General features: G+C 47.9%; 1 protein-coding gene across 7 annotated transcripts in view; it reads left to right on the forward strand.

Moving 5' to 3' along the window:
- LOC131108523 (POU domain, class 6, transcription factor 2-like) overlaps positions 1-18,900 on the forward strand; it is a 50,619-nt gene extending 31,719 nt beyond the window's left edge. For 4 of the 7 annotated variants that reach the window (XM_058059531.1, XM_058059532.1, XM_058059533.1 and 1 more), the window contains 5 exons: positions 7,891-8,028; positions 11,441-11,650; positions 13,182-13,335; positions 15,095-15,263; positions 17,752-18,900. In XM_058059531.1, the coding sequence (XP_057915514.1) occupies positions 7,891-8,028; positions 11,441-11,650; positions 13,182-13,335; positions 15,095-15,263; positions 17,752-18,265 (1,185 nt within the window). In that variant the 3' untranslated portion in view covers positions 18,266-18,900. The remainder of the gene's footprint in view (positions 1-7,890; positions 8,029-11,440; positions 11,651-13,181; positions 13,336-15,094; positions 15,264-17,751) is intronic. The other 3 variants (XM_058059536.1, XM_058059534.1, XM_058059537.1) reach the window with 3 other exon arrangements.
- Positions 18,901-21,157: the final 2,257 nt, after the last annotated feature.

Genomic DNA, 21,157 nt, shown 5'->3' on the forward strand with positions numbered 1-21,157 from the left:
AAATCAAAAACTAAAATAAAGTTAGAAATGAATTTGTATTGAAACCAAGCGAACGGTGGCTTAGTGTGTGCTGGAGGGACCTTTGTTCTTCTAGTCGGTCACTAGGACAGATTTTGGTCCACTTCTCTTTTCAGATACTTTCCAAAGCCGTGATGTTTTGAGGCTGTTGCTTGGCAACTCAAAATTGTCCTGCCACACTATGGGAGAGAGAAAGAGGCCATTCCAGGTTCTTAAATTGCTTCTCCCATGCCACTCCTTTCCTTCCGTAGCCGTATGTTTTGGGTCCTTGTCATGCCGGAAGACCCCCCCTTCCACCCACCTTCCAGCTCCCCTCGCCAACATCCATAGCACACGTAGACATGTGACAGCTGGGAATATCCACAGTGATGACAAATAGACGGGCGCTAAGATGATGAAATTTGCCTAAGTGTGCTAATGTGCTGATTGCGGGAGCCGGTGGGGATTTTTTCCTGGAAGTTGATTGATTGGAGCGGCGGGGTTTTCTCCACGCCCGGAGAGCTCGGGGATTTGGCGGCAGGAAGGCGCTGGGCGAGCCCGCTACACCGGAATTGATCTTAATTAGATCTGAAAGACCTGCCACAGCAGAATGGGCGCGGCGATTAAAATGAAAAACAGGAGAAATTACCGATCAAATTAATCATAATGTCGGGCTACAGCTGTAGGTCTGCTGTAATTTGCCACTCCACTGACTTACATCGGGCCGGGCCGGGAGAGGGAGAGGCGCTACACGCTGATCCGTGGCAGCGGGAGGCTTAGGCTGGTCTATCAGCGCTCCCGTTCCGGTTGTAGTGCGCCGGGACTCGGGTGACCCTCCTACTCCTTCCTCCCACGTGGTCTCCTGTGTCCACCTCCGACCTTGGACGCCTCCTTCAATTGAAAATTAGTGAAGGTTGACTCGGTTTTATTAGTCGTTTTTGGAAATAATTGTGGCCACACGTTGGACTAGCTTAGCACCGAGCTTGCTGGCATGTTCTCTGTGTGCACATGTATCCCGTACGTGCCCCGCCTCTCACCCACCGTCCGCCGGGATAGACTCCCGCTCACCCACGACCCTAATGAGGACTCTAAAAACAGACGGTCGTTTCACGGACGTACTAATCGCAAGACGCTCTTCCAGACTCATCCGTCCTTCCCTCCTCCCTCAGATCTCCGCCGTCTGTCTCCACTCCACCTCAAAGTCGCCTGTGATCGCTGTCAGAGCCCCGCGCCGGGCCTGTCCACTCTCCACGGGTACACTCATAGGGGTAATTACAGCCCGGGGGCCTGCCTCCTACCCTGTTCTCCACAATTTACCAGCAAAGCGTCCGCAGACATCTCTCTTCTTCCCGACTGCACCCTGACATCACAGGACCGCGGGGCCCCAGACCCACAAGTGCTGCAATTACCTGAGCCTCTCCACTATCCTTTTCTCTCTCCCTCCCTCTCTTCCTCCTCTCTTATCACTCTCCTCCACCTCCTCGCCACTCTCCTTTGGCCGCCACGCTGCTATTCCCTGGCAATCAGCCTTCATTAGAAGCCTCTGGTGAGAAGCCATTGCCGCCAAGGTCAGCAGCTGCCAACCACGGCGGCCTTTGAGAGGCTGTCCTGTCTGCACTCTTCATCTTTCCTCACCTCTTTGCCATCTTCCCTTTTCTTTTTTTCTTTTTTTTTTACTGTCCTCCTCAAGTCTGCCGCCTTTGTTTCTCGCCGAGGTTTCTCTGCTTTCCGCAGTTAGATCCTCACCACTCGGCCACTTCCAGCCCATATGTCCCCTGCCATTATATTAACATTTGTACTCAACGAGACTCGCCAATCGATTCATTGATTGATTTTCCTGGATCAGCCTGTTCAATTTAGCAAAACGACCACCATCACTCTGCAGGATATTCAATCAAAATTAAGATGACGTGCGTCGATTTAGAGCTAATGGCCTGTCAATGGAAGTGGAGCCACTTCAGGTCTCCATCTTCATGTGCCAATTTGTATTTCGTGTAAGGGAACATGTACCGTCGAACCACCAAACGCGGATTACGGAGCACGCAGCTCGGTTGCATGATACTTTTATCTGTCAATCAAACAATCTGAATGAGATAAATGACATGTAGAATAAATAAAATGGAGCCTCAGAATAATCTGCTGATGCTTGCTTCGTACCGTTTTAGCGCTTGTTTCATTTTTGTTTTTTACTCCTCGTGTTCCATAATTGTACTCCGCATCGATCTGTAAAGCGAAATTTCAGACACGGTCCTTAAAAAGCGCTCGTGTCAACTGACAGTCCAGTGACGTTCGCCTGTTTAGCTTCCTGCTGCTGGGCTGCTTTCGAGCATGAGCGGGCCATCGCCTCAGCAGCCTCAGCAGCCTCCGCAGCCGCAGCCCCGCCCCGCTATTAATGCACAGGAGGTCTTAAGAAGGCAGAAAATTGCCTTACATAACAAGCCCCGTGCAATTTAGAAATACAAATGTGCACTGTTGACTGAAGCAGAAAATAAGAGAGTGTGCGGCCCACCAACAGCAGCAGCACATTTCATATGAATAATTATAAAGCGTGGGGGGGCTCAATGAGGGGAAACAACCTGACCATGACAGCTCTACTACTTTTATTTACTTCAAATGAGGGATTAGGCAGGGAGAGAGTCGACACCATTACCTTGAATTTACCCACTAAAGTCACTGAAATTCATTTTAGTGCAATTTGCGTCTGCGTTGGGTACAATTGTTTTATCAGGTGGAGGTTTGGGGAGGGATGAACGGTGGCTGATTATCACAATATTTAAGTTGGACACTGTAAACCACAGGTGGGGGCGTTTCAGTGTAGTATCGAGGAATGACGTCAGGTTGAGTCACATCCAAAGTCGTACGCTTGATATTTTCTATTGAGTCTACTCAATTTATTGTGTTTGACAAACGCAATGATGGAAGACATGATGATGATCGCATTACTTTTCAAGTCATCAAACTAAAATAAACCCCTCCCACCCGCAGCAAGCCTTACTCGTGTGTTTCGGCTTTCCCGGTGGTGGTTTGTGAGGCCTCGCCAAGGCTGAAGGTCCTTTGACACGGTTGCCGTGCTGGTGGACATCCAGCAGCAGCTCCCTAACCACACCACATCTCCACAACGGGGGAGTGGGGGTGCGGGGGCGACCCACAGCAGACACTCCGATCCAAACACCAAGCCAGGCCTCGGCTCACAGCGGCTAAGGAATAGGGTTTCTTTAATTATCACTCAGGGTTATGACATTGAGTCACCCCACCGCCCTCCTCCCAGACACCGTCTAAGTGCTCCGCTCTGCTGAGGAGGCCAGTCCCCCCGCGGGGCACCATTCCACTGCTGGTAATTTCTGGTGCCCATTAGTGACCGCAAACAGAGCACCGGGCTCACACGAGCAATACAAGCGTGCAGCGCTGCCTGCCACGCTGTCAAAAGAAGCTTTTAATGCAATCTTATTGCATTATGCCCTCCTAGCAGGCCAAGTCAAAAGTCCCATTTGTGCTCTCTGCCCAAGATTAGCTCAAATATTTCTCCACGGTCGCCACCGTAAAGTGGCTACTTGCGAGAAACTGCAATGTACCCTCAACATTTATGGGATGTTTGGTCATGCTTTTACAAGGCGAACCTGGCTTTGTGGTTGGGAATTTGGACATAAGACGACATACGCCGTGCTAGCATAATTATTGGGAGGATGCTGACGAGCACAATCACGTTAGTGGGCATTAACATACTTCCCAGCTCTTCGGTATTCATACACATTTCCTCCGGGAATTGCATGCGAATGCTGACGAGCTGAAGTCTCTTTTGGAATAGTTTCCGTTACCAAATGGGGTTCCTCTGCCGGGTCTCTCCAAGTCCAAAGCGGTGCAACCGGATCCAAATTGAGATGTAAATACCATCAAGTCGTTCCAGCGACTTTACAGTATGTGTTTCGGTGAGACGGTGCAGCGAAGAGGCGTAGAGGGAGGGCGAATTTATCGATCAGGGGTGGCCGCATCCTCGCCACAGAGCCCCTCTGCCGCGATTAATCTTGCCGGCTGAGAGTCGGCCAATGACACATGACAGACCTCCCCCTCAAACTCCACCATTTCTCTTCATTACCGGCCATATTTTTGGAGAGCGCAGCGGAGAGTCATCATTTACCTTTATTGTGTTTATAAAGCCGCGGCACGGATGACCCTTCCTATATTGAATTGAGAACATCAAAAGATCACCGGGCATTGATTAGGAGGATATTAAAGTAATTCAAATGCTATATTTATATGTCAAACCGCAGCCCAGTGAAAGGACATTTCCCCTGCAGTGGCGTGGGCAGTCGGTACACATCCAGTCGTACAGTACACATCCACTCAGATTCTTAAAATGTAATAAAGCTAATGCTTTATTGCTTATTGAATATTTGAAGTCCATGACGATACATGGCGATAGCGGCCAAAAACGCACGCAGGTAGTATCTACTTGAAATTCTGAGCTCGGCCCGCGCTAGATTTATTACAAGTCCCCAACACAAGTGTGCTACAGGAATAACTGCACCAAATATGTCACATCGGGAGCCAGAATGGTCAGCACATTCCCGCAGACACTTAATCACGGACTACTTTCCCATTTAACACATCAGCAGGCAGCTAAATATAATAGATCATTCCCGCCCATCAAAAATTCCTAAGTGGAATACGGCATAAGTTATATTTTTACTCGCCGTCTTCCCTAACCGGAGGAAATATAGTGCGGCGGTGATGGATGAAAAAGACTCACAATTATCAACAAATGGGCCGGGGAGGATTTTATGTAATGATTAAAGCTGCTGTTAATTCCACAGGAAGGTAATGAGTGGGGAGATTGACGGCCACTGTCTGGCACTCCATCACGCCTTTATCGTTATTTTCAACGTTTTCACGACTCTTTTCCTCCTTCATTTGCATTTCGCCTCATTAGAGGCGGCCATTCCTGAGCCCGCCGGCCGGCTCCATTTCCCGTGACTTAATGCGTTTTATTTGATCAGCCAAACCTCGGCGGTTAACTAGCTGCCTTTCTTATGACATCACTCCATCACAATGGACAACATCGTCTCGTATATGTTTTTATGTTTTTATGTTTTTACCCCAGCTGCTTCCATCTCAATATTTGCTGTCTTCTCGTCTGGGTTTATTTTTCACAAGGCGTGCAGCAGAGGCCCAGCGGTGGGCAACAGTTGGCGCTTAGAGGACCCAAAGTGCACGAGTGCGGCGCTCGGCCCCCGCCAGCCGAGGGAGCGGAGGTGTTTCGGAGGCCCTAATGGCATTTTGATGTTTAAGCACAGAGGGCGTGAGGCAGGGGAGGCGTGGAGGAGGAGGAGGAGGAGGAGGAGGTCGAGCGGGAGACTTGTGACAGATACACCTCGTGTTTTCTCATGTCACACTTGATTACATCAAGAAGGAGCGGGGAGAGGAGGGCGAGGGAGGTGCAGAACAAACTTCCATGTTCTGAAAAATTGAGGCCGTTGTTCTCATTTTTTGTCGTGCGTCTCCTGCTGATAACCACAGCAGGAAGCGGGAGCGTCCCTCACCAGTATTCAATGCCTATGAACCCATCAGCAATGTAAGTACATGGGAATTAGAATGTTTGGCATTGTGGCTTAGTGGTGAGTGTCACGGTCTGGAGATTGGGGTTGGGATGGGTGTGGAGTTTGAATGTTCTCGCCTCGCAAGTGTAGTTTTTTTGTGGGTACTCCTTCCCACATCCCCAAAGCATGCACCTTAGGTTAACCGGAGATCGAACAGTCTGGAGTTGTCTCTTGTGATGGGCTGGCAACCAGTCCAGGGTGTACCCCGCTTCTTGCCAACCACCCAAGTGGTTGTTTCATGACAACAAATATAGCGCTTAGTCGCGTTTAATCCTAAATATTTTAAGTCATCTACTAGGTTGAACACCCTTCATACCAGGACACCGGTCGCCCAAAGAGTTGTTTAACTTTAGAATCATTCTTACCGAAAGCATGGAAGTTGAATTCATGCATTTCAGGGTTAAAGTGGAACAGTTTTTAGGACAGACCCTGGTTAGTGTCAATGATGCATTCCAGAACATCTTACTCTAACTGAAGCGGACTTTAACCAAAACAGTTGTTCCCCATAAGAAATAATGTGTAATGCAAGGAAGAATGTTTTCTGATTTAAATGATTAAATGTATTAAAATTCCAGTATAGATGGACTCACACGGTGTATTATTAACAGAAGGTGAGCGCCATATTGTACGCTAACCAGAGAATGAATGCAAACCGAGCCAAATTGTGGCGTCAATTTTAGACGTTAACCAAAAAACACCCGTTGCTTTTATATACAAAATGTAGCAAATAGCATATAAATAGAATAAACGCACCATGTGACCTCCGTGGACAGGCAGCTTTAGATCATATTATGAGAACATGTAACATTTTTTAGGATGATATTTTTTGGGCAAAAAACCCGTCGCCATCCTTTGACGGGGAGTGGAAAGAATGAAACACAATGTCGGCCATGTTTGCAAGCGGAGAGATCATTGTTTATCTCCCCCAACACATGCAATCAGCACAAACGCTCGGCCAGGTCTGTCATTTGGTCCCTCCCGCCGAGGTGCTGAGAGAGGAGAGTCACTGTGGCGGAAAATCACCTGTTTAGGTGTGGAAACACACAGCCTCGCCGCTCCTTACTCCACAAATACGGCAATAAAGGCGGCTCTCTTTTCAGCCTGATTGAACACAATAGCGGCGGCTCGGAGAGGACTGTTATTGAAGGAAACACAATGATGATATCGCCAATACGTCTCAAAGCTCCCCGCGTTGTCGCTTTAATTGCTCGTTAACACATCACAGCATCCACAGCATCCACACACGCAAAACCATTTATTCCTGGCTGGGAAATTGGGTCTTTTCTCAACTTTTGAGAGATTTCCGTGAGGGCCGCTGTCGCGCAGATAAAAGACAATTTTGCCATGATGGGGGTAAAAAAAAAAAAAAAAAAAAAAAGTGCATGACTTTCAGAAGCGGGGAGCCAATATCAATCACGGCCAATTTGAGGGCCACCAACATGAAATATGATTTCATAAGACAAATGCAGTGTCATTCTTAATGTGCTTAACCTTTACTGTCAATGAAAAAGTATTGATTCCCACCCCCATCATTTGATTTGAGAAAGTGTAATAATATATGGTGGTTGGCTTGTGATAACTGAATGATCTCACACCAGCCACGCTGGACTGAAAAGAAATGTTGCCTTTTACACCAAATCTGCTTCACTTTGTTGCCACCAGGAAGCCGGCGGTCCTGTTTGCTTTATTCTTTACTCTTTATTCCGGGGAATAATCGGGAAGTCTCCCATCTCCTTGCGCTCTTTCATCTACTTAGTCAACCTAATAAGACTTTGCTCTGCTGCACCGCAACCAAATCAGCGGTGCGTTTGCAGCCCCCTAATACCCGGTTAGCTTGATTTATGTGGCTGCGGCGGACTCTCCCTGGCGCGAGGAGCCCGAGCCAGACCCGACGAGTCCATTACAGACGTGAAGCTGCTCATTCTCGCCCCTCCAAAGTACGCCGCCAGACATAAAGTATGACACGGGAGGGATGCTTGCTGAAATCGTCAAGCATGACGCCACGGTCTGCTTCCATTGTGAGGGCGGGATGCTGAAGGCATGAAGACCGGCGCCCGTGGGGAGCCCCTGGGGGCCGGGGGAAGCACTTAGAGCGGTAAAATGGTCACTTATTCACAGCGTTCCTCGCTGGCCTTGAACCTCCCGCTGGGTTCCGTCGCACACACCTTTGGGAACCCCGCCAGGGACCTTCCAGCCACCATTACCAGACCCCCGTCCTTCTTGCCTCACCAACACGATTCATTGATGATGTTCGTAATCCAGGACCCAACATTAACATGAGATATGCTCCCCCCCCCAGCAGCTGAATCCTCTGGCCAGCCAGGCGGCGGTGGCAGCAGCCGCCATGGGATCCATCGCCGGCTCGCAGGCGTTTGGCAACGCCCTGTCAAACCTGCAAGGAGCCTCCGGACAGCTGGTCACCAACGCTCAAGGACAGGTGAGCACCGATGCTGGAATATCGTTGTTTGTTGCATCACATTCCCAGTAAAAGTAGCGTACTGGTGGTGAGGCCCAGGAACTGGTCAACACTGCAGATGGAGAAAAGGCGATTGGACCCGCTCCTCTGAGTGTCGTTCTTCAGTATTCGTTTGCACTGTGTAGTAGCCACCCGGCCATATATTAGGATATTTTTTTGGGGGGGGAGTATAAACAAAGGCCTTCCTCCTCTTATCCGCATGCGACCGTCGCAGCAAAACGCTGACCTTGTCATATTTAAAGGTGGCTGCAGGATTGTTCCATCAGTAGCCAGAGGCTTGAATGATGATGCTTGTCATCGCCAGGCCCCATCTAATGAATCATCTTATTGCAGGTGCACACTGCACGTATTCAAGGAAAATGTATCAACCCCGTATGTGTGTGTGTATACCCTACACGGACCTCTTCATGCCGCCGCACACACGTTCATCCTGTTAACGCATGGACTGGCCTCAATATGTTGACTTTTGGTTGGACGGCGTACCTGTAAGGACAGGACATGAAACAAAAAGCTATTTGATGGAGACGACGGCGAGTCTAAAGTCTTTAAAGTCTCCATGCTACCCCGGCGAGCGGGCACCGCAGTCCGCACGCTTGATGCTAAATGTTGATAATGAGACAGTATGGACTTTGGTGGCTCTGGAGGTGCCTGCAGCTCTGGGCACGGATCAGCGTGGATGTGGACTTGATGCGATGCACTGTGCTTTTGTAGTCTTTGCCGCTGACACTCCCTGACATAATCAGGTCACCGAGACGGTCAAAGCCCTGGGCTACAGCCTTTGCTCCCCAGCTCATTATTCCCTGGCATTATTCAGACGGAGGCTCTGCCCTATCGCAGCGCAGCCACCCCCTCCCCAAAAAAAGATCATACAGTCTAATGTAAACTTCAAACCGGGCCGGAGCGCCAACAAATGCTTGGACGTTTTACGCAGAAAAGCTAAAAAAAACAAAGCCTAGTGTTTACCAGAGAGTGGCCGTTTATGTTCTCAGTAGGCGAAGACGCCATCCAACGCTCAGCAGGCTGCAAACACAACAAACGAAAGAAAAACAGCCAAACGCAGATCTCTACCAAAGCCAAATAAATCCTAATGATGAGCACGTATAACCACATCTTCTCAGCCTTGATGTCTTCTTCCAATAAATGACAATATGTGGAGCCATGTGCTTTTTCTCACATGGTGCTGTTACAGTATGCAGGATTTGAATCCTTCTCGCTTACCAACATGGACGTGCTGAAGTTCCATTTCCATGTTGTATTGGAGAAATAAAGCTAATTGGTTGGTGTCTATGGCAACCTTACTTAGCAACATGCTGTAGTTCTGCTATTCATGCATTAATATTCTTACTTAAATATTGCTCTCCAAACTGCGGCACGGGTGCCATTGTTGGCCCGTGACTGTTTTTTATTGCCATTGTATAAATAATGCAAATAATAGTACTAGTACTTTTTTCTTTATTCTTGCAGTTCACTGTAAGTGCTAAGATGTTAAGTAACAGTATTTGTGACACACGGATAAGGATAATAATGAATCATCCAAGCGGAACCGCGATATTCCTAAATACTCCAGCATTCCCCGCCAGGCCTCTTCCTCGCATCCTTTCCCGCCATGAAAGCTTCACCTGCGAGCAGACGCATGGCATGACGGGACAAGCTAAGCTGTCACCCGCCTGCTCTTTTATTATGCTTATGGAACAACCACTTAGTGCGATGATGATGAATAATTGAGCGGAACAAGTTCCCCCCGCCACGCCGGCATGCAAAGCGGGGGGATCCGCTGGGGGATCCGCTGGGGGCTCCGCCGAGCGGCGCAATGAAATATGCTAAGTGGCAGGAGATCATGGGAGGGCGTTTGTAAAGCGAGCTCGCAGAGAGAGAGAGAGATAAATTATCTCTCCCCTAATGCGAAGCAGCGTAAGCAAATGAGGCGTGGCGGGATGAATTACAGATTGCCGGCCCACCTTTCGCTGGCTGATCCCCCCCCGATTATGTCAGGGGAGGAGGGGGCCTCTGGGGAGAAGCTACAAGTCATCTTCTGCTGCTTTGGGACGGGATGTTCATTTAAAGGCTGACTTTTACGTTGCAGCAGGGCATCATATCATTACATGATCTTTGGGGGTCTTTTTTGCAGTACATCTTTTGAAAAAAACAGCAGTATTACTTTACTCTTTGGTGAATATACTGCGACAGTGTAGCCGTGACATTAAGTAAGACCCTCCCCGCCGCCTGTGACTACTTCGACATCCACCTCCAGGCGTGACACGAGTGCGAAGACAGAAAGCACCGTCACAAAGACACAAAGACAATCTCGCTCAGCTCGGAGCCCGCCGTCCGAATAAGAGAATTTGCAATGGCGGTGACCGCACGCCGAGCCGCTCCCGTGTAATGAGGCGTGCTGGAGTGGAGCATGTCAGAGACCCGCGCTCAAAGCCGGAGAGCCGCTCCCCAGATGACATTAACCTTCATCACGGTGAAGAGGCGCCAAGTCCCCCTCCTGTCCGCCACTCTTGGCCACACTCTGCCGGCTCTGAGAGCTAAAACGCCGTGACACTCTGCCGCCCCTCCTGATCTGCCCTTCCTGATTACACCCCCCAACCCCCTCCCCCGGGACCTGCTGAGTTGGATTGGAACCACCAGGTCCAGCCTGATCCTCCCCTCCGCCTTCTTATTGGTTCTCGTCCGGCTCTTCCTGCTCAGGCCTCTCAGCAGAGACACACAAAGACACTTAGACGCTCATCGTCACGCATGCACACGCTCCTGCCTGCTGATGGATAACACGGTCACTGGTGTGCACCGACACACACACACACACACACACACACACACACACACACACACACTCAGTGCTGACCTTTGTTGTGAGCTCCCAGCACTCCTCACTTGCTTTTGCACCATCACTGGACGCTTGGTCATGTTCCTCTCTCACCGTCACGCATGCGGACGGCGAACAGTCCACTCAAAGATTTCTTATGCCGAAAAATGGCTGCTAATTCTTCCCAAAAACCTCCTTCATTCATTTTAGCAATACGGGAAAATACAAACCATCAGTAACTTTGGTGTACTTCCATAAACATCGCCATGTGCATGGGAGTTTTCCCCGTCTCTCCCCTCCCAAACAGGCAGGAAGGGGGCTCACTCCGCATTGGTTTCAGCACCTCGGCGTGTCACACACGTCTTTAACATGCACACATGATGTAAACATCAGCCCATTTACTGTACGTCTGTCTGTCCATTCACATACATCTAACATTCACATGATGTAAACGTCAGCCCATTTACTGTACGTCTGTCTGTCCATTCACGTAACCTTCACGTGCCATCTTTCTTCCTCTCCAAACAAAACCAAGCGTCTTGTCTCCTTTCTTTCGCCCCCAAGATAATCGGAACAATCCCACTGATGCCAAACTCTGCAGGGCCCTCCAGCCAATCAGGGGGCGGTAACCCGGCCCTGCAGGTGCCGCCGATTACCCCGCAGCTCCTGACCAACGCTCAAGGCCAGATCATCGCCACGGTGATCGGCAATCAGATCCTGCCTGTCATCAACACCCAGGGAATCACGCTGTCGCCAATCAAGCCCGGACAGCAGGTAACAAACACGCCAGACAAGACAATGGCACACGTGAAGCGTGGCGGGGGGGCAACACGGACCGTAATGTCGCTTCCTGCTTCCTCCTTGCTTCCTCCCGCTGTTTAGAGCACATTTCCTAGCTTCCAGTCGCAGGGGAAGTTCAGTGAATGATGCATTCTACGTATGAAAAGCCCCAAACTTTCCTCTCCACAACGTAAACGTTATTGACTCAGCGGCCTAAAGTGCGGCGCGGACGAGCTCTCAGCAGACGGACACTTAATTGCGGCGGGCCGCCGCGCTCTCGCATGAATTACTGCATCGCTACGTAACCTTTATGGTGCGCCGTGCACTTCAAAGACCCGGGCGTACACATTGTTCGGCGGGGGAATCATTTACGCTTGTCAAGAGTGTGCAGTGTGGAATATTTCCAGTGAAGCCAGATAATTCTCCCAGCCTGTCAGCAGTCCTGACAGCGTGCGCAACGCTGTTGACACACCCGCATCCCAAACAAACAAACACATGCCACAGAGAGAATAATTAATAGCTAAAGCCGGCCGGGCTTATGTGGCAGAAACGGCTTTTAAAAAGTGAAGTGTTGATCTTGTAAGAGCAATTCCAAGGTGCATAAAACATAAAAAACACATTGTTATTTTGCCATCAGAGGATCATGAATTATGTTTGATATGAAGACTGCTGGAGCCGCCGCTTTTCTTTTTAGTTCACGTTCTGGCTGCCACGCGTGTGCAAAACTTAATTGTCGCCGCCCCGGTTTTCTGTTTCGGAGGAGAAACCGTCCGAGCTGTGAAGCTGACGCGCATTCCTCGTTAGATTCAGCTGTTAATTATGTAATTACGTGCCGTGGGGGCCCGCTGGTTAGCACGCTGGTTAGCACGCTGGTTAGCACGCTGGTTAGCACGCCAGCCTCACAGTCAGGAACATGGCTGCTTGGAGTCTGCATGCCCCGCCCCCCCTTCTTGAATGGGTTTTCTACGCCTTAGCAGCACATGCTAAAAACTTTTTTTTATATATATTATATATATATATTTCAAGAAAGGTGAAAAATATTAATATTATTATTATTGGCTATTCTCACATTTTTGTCGTTTTTTTCTGAAATTTTCCAAATATTTCAACGTTCTTATATTATTTTCGCAATATTATGACTTTATTCCCATAACATTGTCATTTTTTCTCTGACCTAACTTTACAAAAATTGTCACTTTATTTTGTTTTGTTTCTATTGTTACTAATTATAACCTCTTTGCCAATCTAATTTGGCTGGCAGAAAATAAAATCTTATGCTGTTTGCTTCTCATAATATTACTGCTTTAAAAAATGTCTTTAATATTTTGATGTTATGCTCCTAAGATTGTTTTTTTTTTCCGAATATTGCATTGTCATTTAAAAAAAAATTGACATTTTTTGCCTGGGATAGGCTCCAGCCTACTCTATAATGAAGACAGGCGCTCTAAAAAATGGATGTGGAATGATCAGCGATGACGTGATTGCTTTAAATGACGCCATGGGTATTCTGCTTGTGTGTTTCTAGCTGCCTCAGGCCCAGCAGGGTCCGAGCGGGCCGACCCCCTCCCAGCCCGGCTTGCTCCACATGCCCCACAGACACAGCCCCCTCCAGCAGCCCTCCTCCTCCTCGTCCACCTCCTCTTCTTCCTCGGCGCTCAGCGTGGGGCAGCTGGTCAGCAGTAAGTATCCGGCGTTGGATGCTTTCATTGCTGTGACTTTATTTGTACCGATCATTTGGTCACTTCCTGTTTTTTAAATGCGGTCATAATAATAAGGGGGGCAAAAAAATAAAATACAATTTCTACAAAGACCAAAAAAAATATAGAATAAAATGTCCAAAATGTAATATAAATAATGAATTAATTGTGAGTGCACGGGGGTCTTTTATTTCCTTATAAATCACGGCAGCACGCTGCCTGTCGACATGCGGCCATTACCTTTTCACAAAGTCTGTGTTATTCCAGTGAATTGCATTCATCAAAGTCGACTCAAAGCAAACTCATTTTGAGGACGGCTACAACGCCGCGGGATTGCATTAAAGAGGCTAAGCAAGTCGCCATTGATCAACTCGTGGTGGACTTGTTGCGTTTCCCATTCCCGCACAAAAACGCATACCGGAGCACTGAAAAATCCTCGCAAGCATAAATCTCGCTGCGGTTAAAGTCACATTAATGAAAGGTTTCAAAGGTGAACTTTTAGGATAAGAAAGGATGTGGTTGCCAGGGCAGTGGAGAAGTCCGCCATTAGCAAATGCTAAGTAAACAGTCTCCGCAGGGAGCCAGACGCTCATCAATGTGCCTGCTCATCCCCCCTCTCCCCCACCCAAACCCCTCCCGTGTGTTTATTTCTTTATCCTGCAAGCATTCACACTTTTGCTTGCGGAGGACGCGGCCTCACTCACGTCACTCAGGGGGAGATGGCAGCCTCATAGATTTTTGGCTTAAATACGCTTGGAGGATTCCTTTAATAATTCATCCATAATGACCAAGATTAATAATTCACCGGCGCAAACTTTGCTTTAGTAAGCAGGATGCCAGGGCACCTGACGCTGACGCGCGGCGGCAAATCGCTTTTGATTAACCGGCCAATTCTTCAGAAAGGACTGTGTGAAGTTTGTGTTGTTTGAAGACGCGCCGGCATGCAAACATTCAGCACTTCTGCGAGGAGTTTGTTTGCTTGAACGCAGCTTTGTGTCCGAGCGCCAGCCTGCAAATATACTGTTTACATGCCTGAATGTAAAAAACGCCTCTTTATTCATCAGCTGAAGATGTAGCGACATGCTCCGTGTCATCATCTTTTTATGCGGCAGATGAAGGATTCGCACTCCACGCGTCTGTATTCATGCGTTTATTTCACATTCGCTGCGGAGGGCCAACGCCGTTTAACCCGCCCTGACCCGATCGCTTTTCTTTAAAGCGCTGAATGCGCTCTCAGAATGCGGAAAATGAGACCGTGTGTCATGTTCCGCTGAGACTGCGTGTAGCGTCACCCCACCGTGCGGAGACACGGTGGCAGGAAGGTGGAAGGAAGGCTTTTATTCGGCTCGCACAGAGACAAACGCCGCACTAAACGGGCCAAAGTAGCAAAACAACACAGCGGGCAAGGAGGCACAGCAAGGGCTGGCAGGAAGTCACCACGGGAGGAAATTCGACCGATGAGGGGAATAATATCGGGGAACGAGAGCAGCTAACGAAGATGACACACAAAACAGGAGTTTCAATGCAAAAGCCTGTGAAGGGTAACATTTACTGACACCTAGTGGCCAATGGGCGGTACTACATTCACAATTACAGCGCTTCTTCTGCCAGGAATAAGTACAATTTGCTTTTTTAGTAATAATAGGCCGTATTCGTTCCCTCAATCATGAGTCAAAGCTGTGCAAACAAATAACACGACGAGACAGGAAGTCCAACCTGAGCCGTGTGCCCGTCCCCACAGACCCGCAGACCGCCCCCAGCGAGGTGGACGGCGTCAACCTGGAGGAGATCCGCGAGTTCGCCAAAGCCTTCAAGATCCGCCGCCTGTCGCTGGGCCTGACGCAGACCCAGGTGGGCCAGGCCCTGAGCGCCGCCGAGGGCCCCGCTTACAGCCAGTCCGCCATCTGCAGGTAAGGAGGAGAACCAAGTCATGGAGTCTGTCCTACTTTCTGGGAGACATTAGTCAGATATTAGAGTCCATAATTGTAGCTGTCGTCTCCTCTCCTGCCTCTAATCCTCTGACATGACAGCCGCGCCTCGCTTATGCAAAATACATAGACGGCGTGTATTACAGCGTGCACTTAGGAGCATTGAATAATTACTAAGGCCGCTCTTCAACACGGGAGAGCACCGCGCCGATCCCGTCGTCCGCTAATAAGATTGTCATGTCGGAGCGTTTAAGTCCTAAATGCCGCCTCGCATATTCATGAGACGATCGGCGTACGCCGTCCGCGGCAACCGTAGCATGCAACCACCGCGTTTCACCATTTGTTTTCCTGACTTCCTTCTGGTCCAAATTCACTTCCTGGGCTGTTTATGCGACGCGACGCCTCGGGGAGGCTTTTAAAAATTTCATCGCATCAACATCAAACGTCCGATAAAATGTGAAACGGTACAGGGGCCCCTGGCGGCTTCTTATGAGCCCCGCCCTTGACCAACTAATGTCCAAAAGTCCTCACATGAAATATTTACACAGTCGGCCATAATTCAAATATTTATAACATACATTAAAAGCCATTAGCTTCAAAAATAAACACTCTGTGGGCTGCTGTTCCTTCGGTGTGTGTGTGTGTGTGTGTGTGTGTGTGTGTAAGACACGGGACATGACATGCTGATGCTTTAAGTAGCGGCCCGGCCTGGGCGTGCTCTCATTTGGTTAACATCAACGTTACGTTTGAAGAGGCCCGACAGACGCCGCCATCTTGTCTCCTCTCATCGCTCACTAACTTTGACTGGAGCTTTATTAGTCGGCGTCACGTGACATGTGAGACCGTCGCAGGGGTGGAGACGTGATGCCAAAGAACGGCTTGATGGGTCGTAGCATGTCCACGCCGTGGGAGTGGGCCAGCTAGTGTCTGGGAGTGGTACAGCCATGAAATCATTTCATGTTCATCTCAGGTTTCGGTAGGAAGGTTCATACTTTAGTTCATACTTTAGTATTTAAGGAAAATGTAAAAAGGACAAATTAGCAACAAACTTCAACTTGACCTTCAAAATTAGTGGAGGTCGCGATTCATCAAATTGTGTCTGCAGCACCAACAGTCCTGCTTTCATGATTTAAGTTGCATTCATGTTAAAGTCATGTGTGAAAAGTACCAAGGACAGCTCCAGAAAAAAATAAATGACAATGTCAAAAAAAAAGAGGCTTTGCTACACATCTTAAAATCCATGACACTACCAACTATCTGCCAGTCAGCTGTGTGTAAAAAGTGGATGAAATGCACAGTACACACACACACACACACGTCTCTTTGGGATTCAAACTACACACACACAGGGCGGGGCTTCCTAAAAGCACTTCAACTGTCTAACACACTTCCTGTACTACTGATGGTATATGGGACCTAAGCGGCGTAACAATACATGCATGACAGTGAAAAGTATTGTTTGACACGCGTGTGTGTGTGCGTGTGCGTGTGTGTGTGTGTGTACATGTGTGTGTGTGTGAGACAGAGAGGGCTAAACATAGACACATGTCTGAGGAGGCACTTTGAAGCAGAGTGGTGCGTTCAGGGTCACTTGTTCCTCCTCGCGCCGATGCACCCGTTGAAGGGGAGTGCTCTACACTCGTTTGCCTTCTTGTTGATTCCCCCCCCATGCCCCCCCCCTAAAAAAAAGCCTCTGTGGTCTCCGGTGACTCTTCATATTTACTAATGTACTCTCCGATGCAGCGCTGCCAGTATAAATAATACCTCCTGCTGCGTGCCTCCGCATCTCGCCATTAAAAAAGTTTTGTGTGTGTGTTTGTGTGTTAGTGTGTGTTTGTGTGTGTGTTTATTCCGCCAAGAGGCTCCAGAGTGTCCGCTGCCTCGCCATCCCACCTGTTGGTCCACTCCTGCTCTGGGTGGACTTAAAAGCATCGCACAACACGACACTGGACACGACATCAAACGTCCACAAAGCATCCCGGATGCTTTTATTGCGATAGAACTGCAAGACAATCATAGCAAATGATTGGCAATTTACAGAATGCAAGTGTAAAAAGAAGTTAACCGTTGATTCGGAAGCCGTGGCGTCATTGGTCGGTGACGTTTCGGCTCCTTTTTTCCTTGGCGTTTGAAGCAAAGACGCTTCATAGCGATGTTTCCATGACATGTGGCGGCGTGTTTTTTTTTCCCAATGCGATCAGAATGTTTGGAATTCTGTTTGAGTACGCTAAAACAAAGAAAACATTCGGGCCGGCCACACGAATGGGCTCTAATATTTGGAATGCCCTCAGAATGCAGTCCGAATGTTTGGACTATCCAGGAACGCTCATTCCGACGGCATTCTGGCTCATTCCACCTCATTCCACCTGCAGTGCGATGAGAGCGTTAGCGGGAGGAGGCAGGCAGCTTGTGCCGTGTTGTGGCGAGGACACCTAAGTAAGATTGTTCTTTCTCAACTCTCCCCATGCAGACACACCATCCTGAGAAGCCACTTTTTCCTACCACAGGAAGCCCAAGAGAACACGATAGCTAGCAGTCTGACAGGCAAACTGAACCCTGGCCTTTTATATCCTGCCAGGTTTGAGAAGTTGGACATCACCCCTAAAAGCGCCCAGAAGATTAAGCCGGTTCTGGAGCGCTGGATGGCCGAGGCTGAGGCCCGCCACCGGTCCGGCATGCAGAACCTGACTGAGTTTATCGGCAGCGAGCCCTCCAAAAAGCGCAAGCGGCGGACCTCTTTCACCCCGCAGGCGCTGGAGATCCTCAACGCCCACTTTGAGAAGAACACGCACCCGTCGGGACAGGAAATGACGGAGATAGCCGAGAAGCTCAACTATGACAGGGAGGTGGTGCGCGTGTGGTTCTGCAACAAGAGGCAGGCCCTCAAGAACACCATCAAGCGCTTGAAACAGCCCGATATGGGCGTGGTGGGGGCGCCGCCCGTGGACCCGCTCGGCGACCCCCTCGACGACCTGCCCAAATGAACCCAAAACCAAAACCAAAACAGCAAGGCGGCCCCGCTCCACGACCAAGATGGCGGACGGACTCGTGAAAGCTTTGTGTTGTCTTTGTGATTTCCACACTTCTTCTGTACATGAAACCAAAAAAAGACAAGAATAGAGATTACAATGTGATGTAAATGACCAATTGTTGTGGGGGTGGGGGGTGGGGGGGTACGGGAGGGGGGGATTTAGTAAAGAGCAAACCAAATGAAAACACTATTTACCAAAGTATGTTGCATCGGAGTACCAAGAATACTTTTCTAATGTAAATGTGCTCGACATTTCTACATTTCTACCCGCAGATGGAAGCTTTACGTCTTTCTTTTTTTCCCTCCTGCATTCTTTTGATGTAAATATTCCAAAAAAAATATTCCACAAATGAAGCTCACTTTTGGACACAGAAAAATACAATAATAATAATAATAATTGTGTGACTTTGTACAACTTTTACAGGTCTTTCTAAAAGATTTCATGACTCCATGATGATGATGATGATGATGATGGTGAGCCGCTGTGTCATTCTGTTGCCAAAGCCCGATAGCCAAAGAACATCATCTCAAGGACTGACTTTCAAAGACTTTTTCTCCTCTTTTTCTAAACTCCACCTCTCACTTTTAACAAACCAAAAAAAAAAAAACAACCCCCCCCACAACCCCGCCCCCCCACTAATAAACATCATGCCAAGCAGCTGCAGCAGCCTTGTAAATCTTTTAGCGTCACGCCAATATGTAACAAAAGGAACGCATGTAACGCCCCAAATATTCCATAACTCCACACGACAAAACCCTTTAATTGTGGAGCTCCTTTCACTTTCCTTTCACTCCTTTTATTTCTACGTCTTCATCCTCCTCTCGTGTGCTGCTCATGATTATTGTTTATGATTACGGCTCCCGATTTGCCATCTATTCACATTCCCTTCCACTAAAGGTACACAAAAGTAATGGGACATGCCTCTGTCGACGCCGCCTCACCGCCCAGCCTGAGACCGCTCATTGAACTTCAAGGCTGCTCTTTTCAAGCACGACGCCACTTTGGTCGCGCCTTGTGAGCCTATCCTCACGCACGCCAGCGTTGGAACCTTGAGGTCTTACCTCATCCGTAAGGGCCAAGATGATGCATTGTGACAGTTTGGGATCACCTGGTCCTGGTCAGGCTCGACATCCGCAGTCCCAAAAGATATTTTGGCCGATTCTATGCTGACTGCAAATATTTGGAATATCACCATTTGGACTCCCATCAAAGGAAGGTCACTTCCTGTATGTGTCCCAGTACTTTTGTCTTAAAGAGGCTGTTTTGGGTTACTCACCTATCACATGAGCGTCATATAGCAACGAAAGAAATGTGAATTTCATTGAGTAAAGTCCAAACTAGTCACAATTTGGGGGGGATTTTTGTTTTATTTATTTATTAATTTATGTATTTATTTGTTTATGTTTTGCCTAGACTCGGTGTGTCAGTGCTGGACCAAAGCTCTCTTCTCTCTCTCTCGTTATGCACATTGTACAGAGAAATAGCTTCATGATGTTGACAATCTTTCAAATCTGAGGAGGAAAAAAAAGATGACAGCAGGTTTACCTCATGTTTGTTTTTGGCCTTTTATTTTTCCAAATCCAACCTTCTGCTCACTTTTCATGAAGCTTGGAAATTGAAATGATTATCTCCGCTAAATAGAAAATGACATTTTGGGGTTTCTTTGTTCACAGTCGACCAACTCGAAACCAAAGCTTTTTTTTAAAATAATGTAATTATGAATCTATGGAGCAGTATGTTTGGTCAGTTTTGAGCAGCACTTTGTTTATTTCTTTTTAAAAAGAAAAGCTTCAAGTCCGTCTCACTGATTTGTACCATAAAATTAGGAATAAACAATTTGTTTGACATGAAATGTTCTGTTTATTAAGCTTTTTGCATCATTTTCTTGTGTTATTGTATATGGTTTCTATGGCTGAGCAGATTAAAATGAAATGACTCACTTGAATGGCCTACATTGAATGAAAAAGGCTGCTCACCAGATGTGTGTGCATGGCGGCCATATTGGGAAGGTACTGCTGGATGGATGTGATGTTTATGTCCCTTAAAGTTAGGAGAGAAACGGATGGAAGACGTCTTGCCTGTTCTTCTGCGCCGCGTACGGGTCAGCAGAAAATGTGTTCCAGTTACCAGGCAGCATAAATACTCTTCAAGGAAATCATCTTTTCATCTTTTTGTCGGCTGCGCACAAAGAGTGTTTAGTAAAAGCAGAATGAAAGTGACCCGGCTCTGACCTCATATGCACAAATACAAACACAGCACCTATAGGAAAACACTCAGCCATGTTCTTAATTGAACAGAAATATGTATTTAGATTTATTTTGGAGGGGGTCAGTACACGAGGTTGGCCTCTCCTCAAAGCTGAAGGCCAGGAGAAGACAAGGAAGACAGAGGTTTATAAATATAAAAATAAAGACGTGGAAGAGCGCCTTTTGAAAGCAACCTCAACAAAGTTTGACACGGCTCTCCTGTCCTTTGAAGAAAAACAGACGGCTGAAGAGAAAGTAGTAAATAAATAAATAACCCTGCTAAAAAAGCACAGAGTGGATACATTATTAATATTAGACTGAAGACTGATGTTGGTGCTGCCGCTTTTTCGTCTTTGTCTTCGGCTCTGGAAGGATGATGGCTGAGCTGTTGGCTTTTCTTTTGTCTTCCTTTTTAATTGCTGACCCATATTTGTTTGTTTTAACAGCTGAGAAGACTGTCTTTTGTCACTCAGATGAAACACGACACCAAATATAAGAAATATTTTCTCTTCAACGGTTGCAGTGCCGAGAAGCTTCGGGTAAAGTGCTGAAATATCACTTCACTTCATAGAAAAAATAAAAACGGATCATTATTATC

The sequence above is a fragment of the Doryrhamphus excisus genome, chromosome 21, assembly GCF_030265055.1.
Source record: "Doryrhamphus excisus isolate RoL2022-K1 chromosome 21, RoL_Dexc_1.0, whole genome shotgun sequence".
Classification (NCBI taxonomy): domain Eukaryota; kingdom Metazoa; phylum Chordata; class Actinopteri; order Syngnathiformes; family Syngnathidae; genus Doryrhamphus; species Doryrhamphus excisus.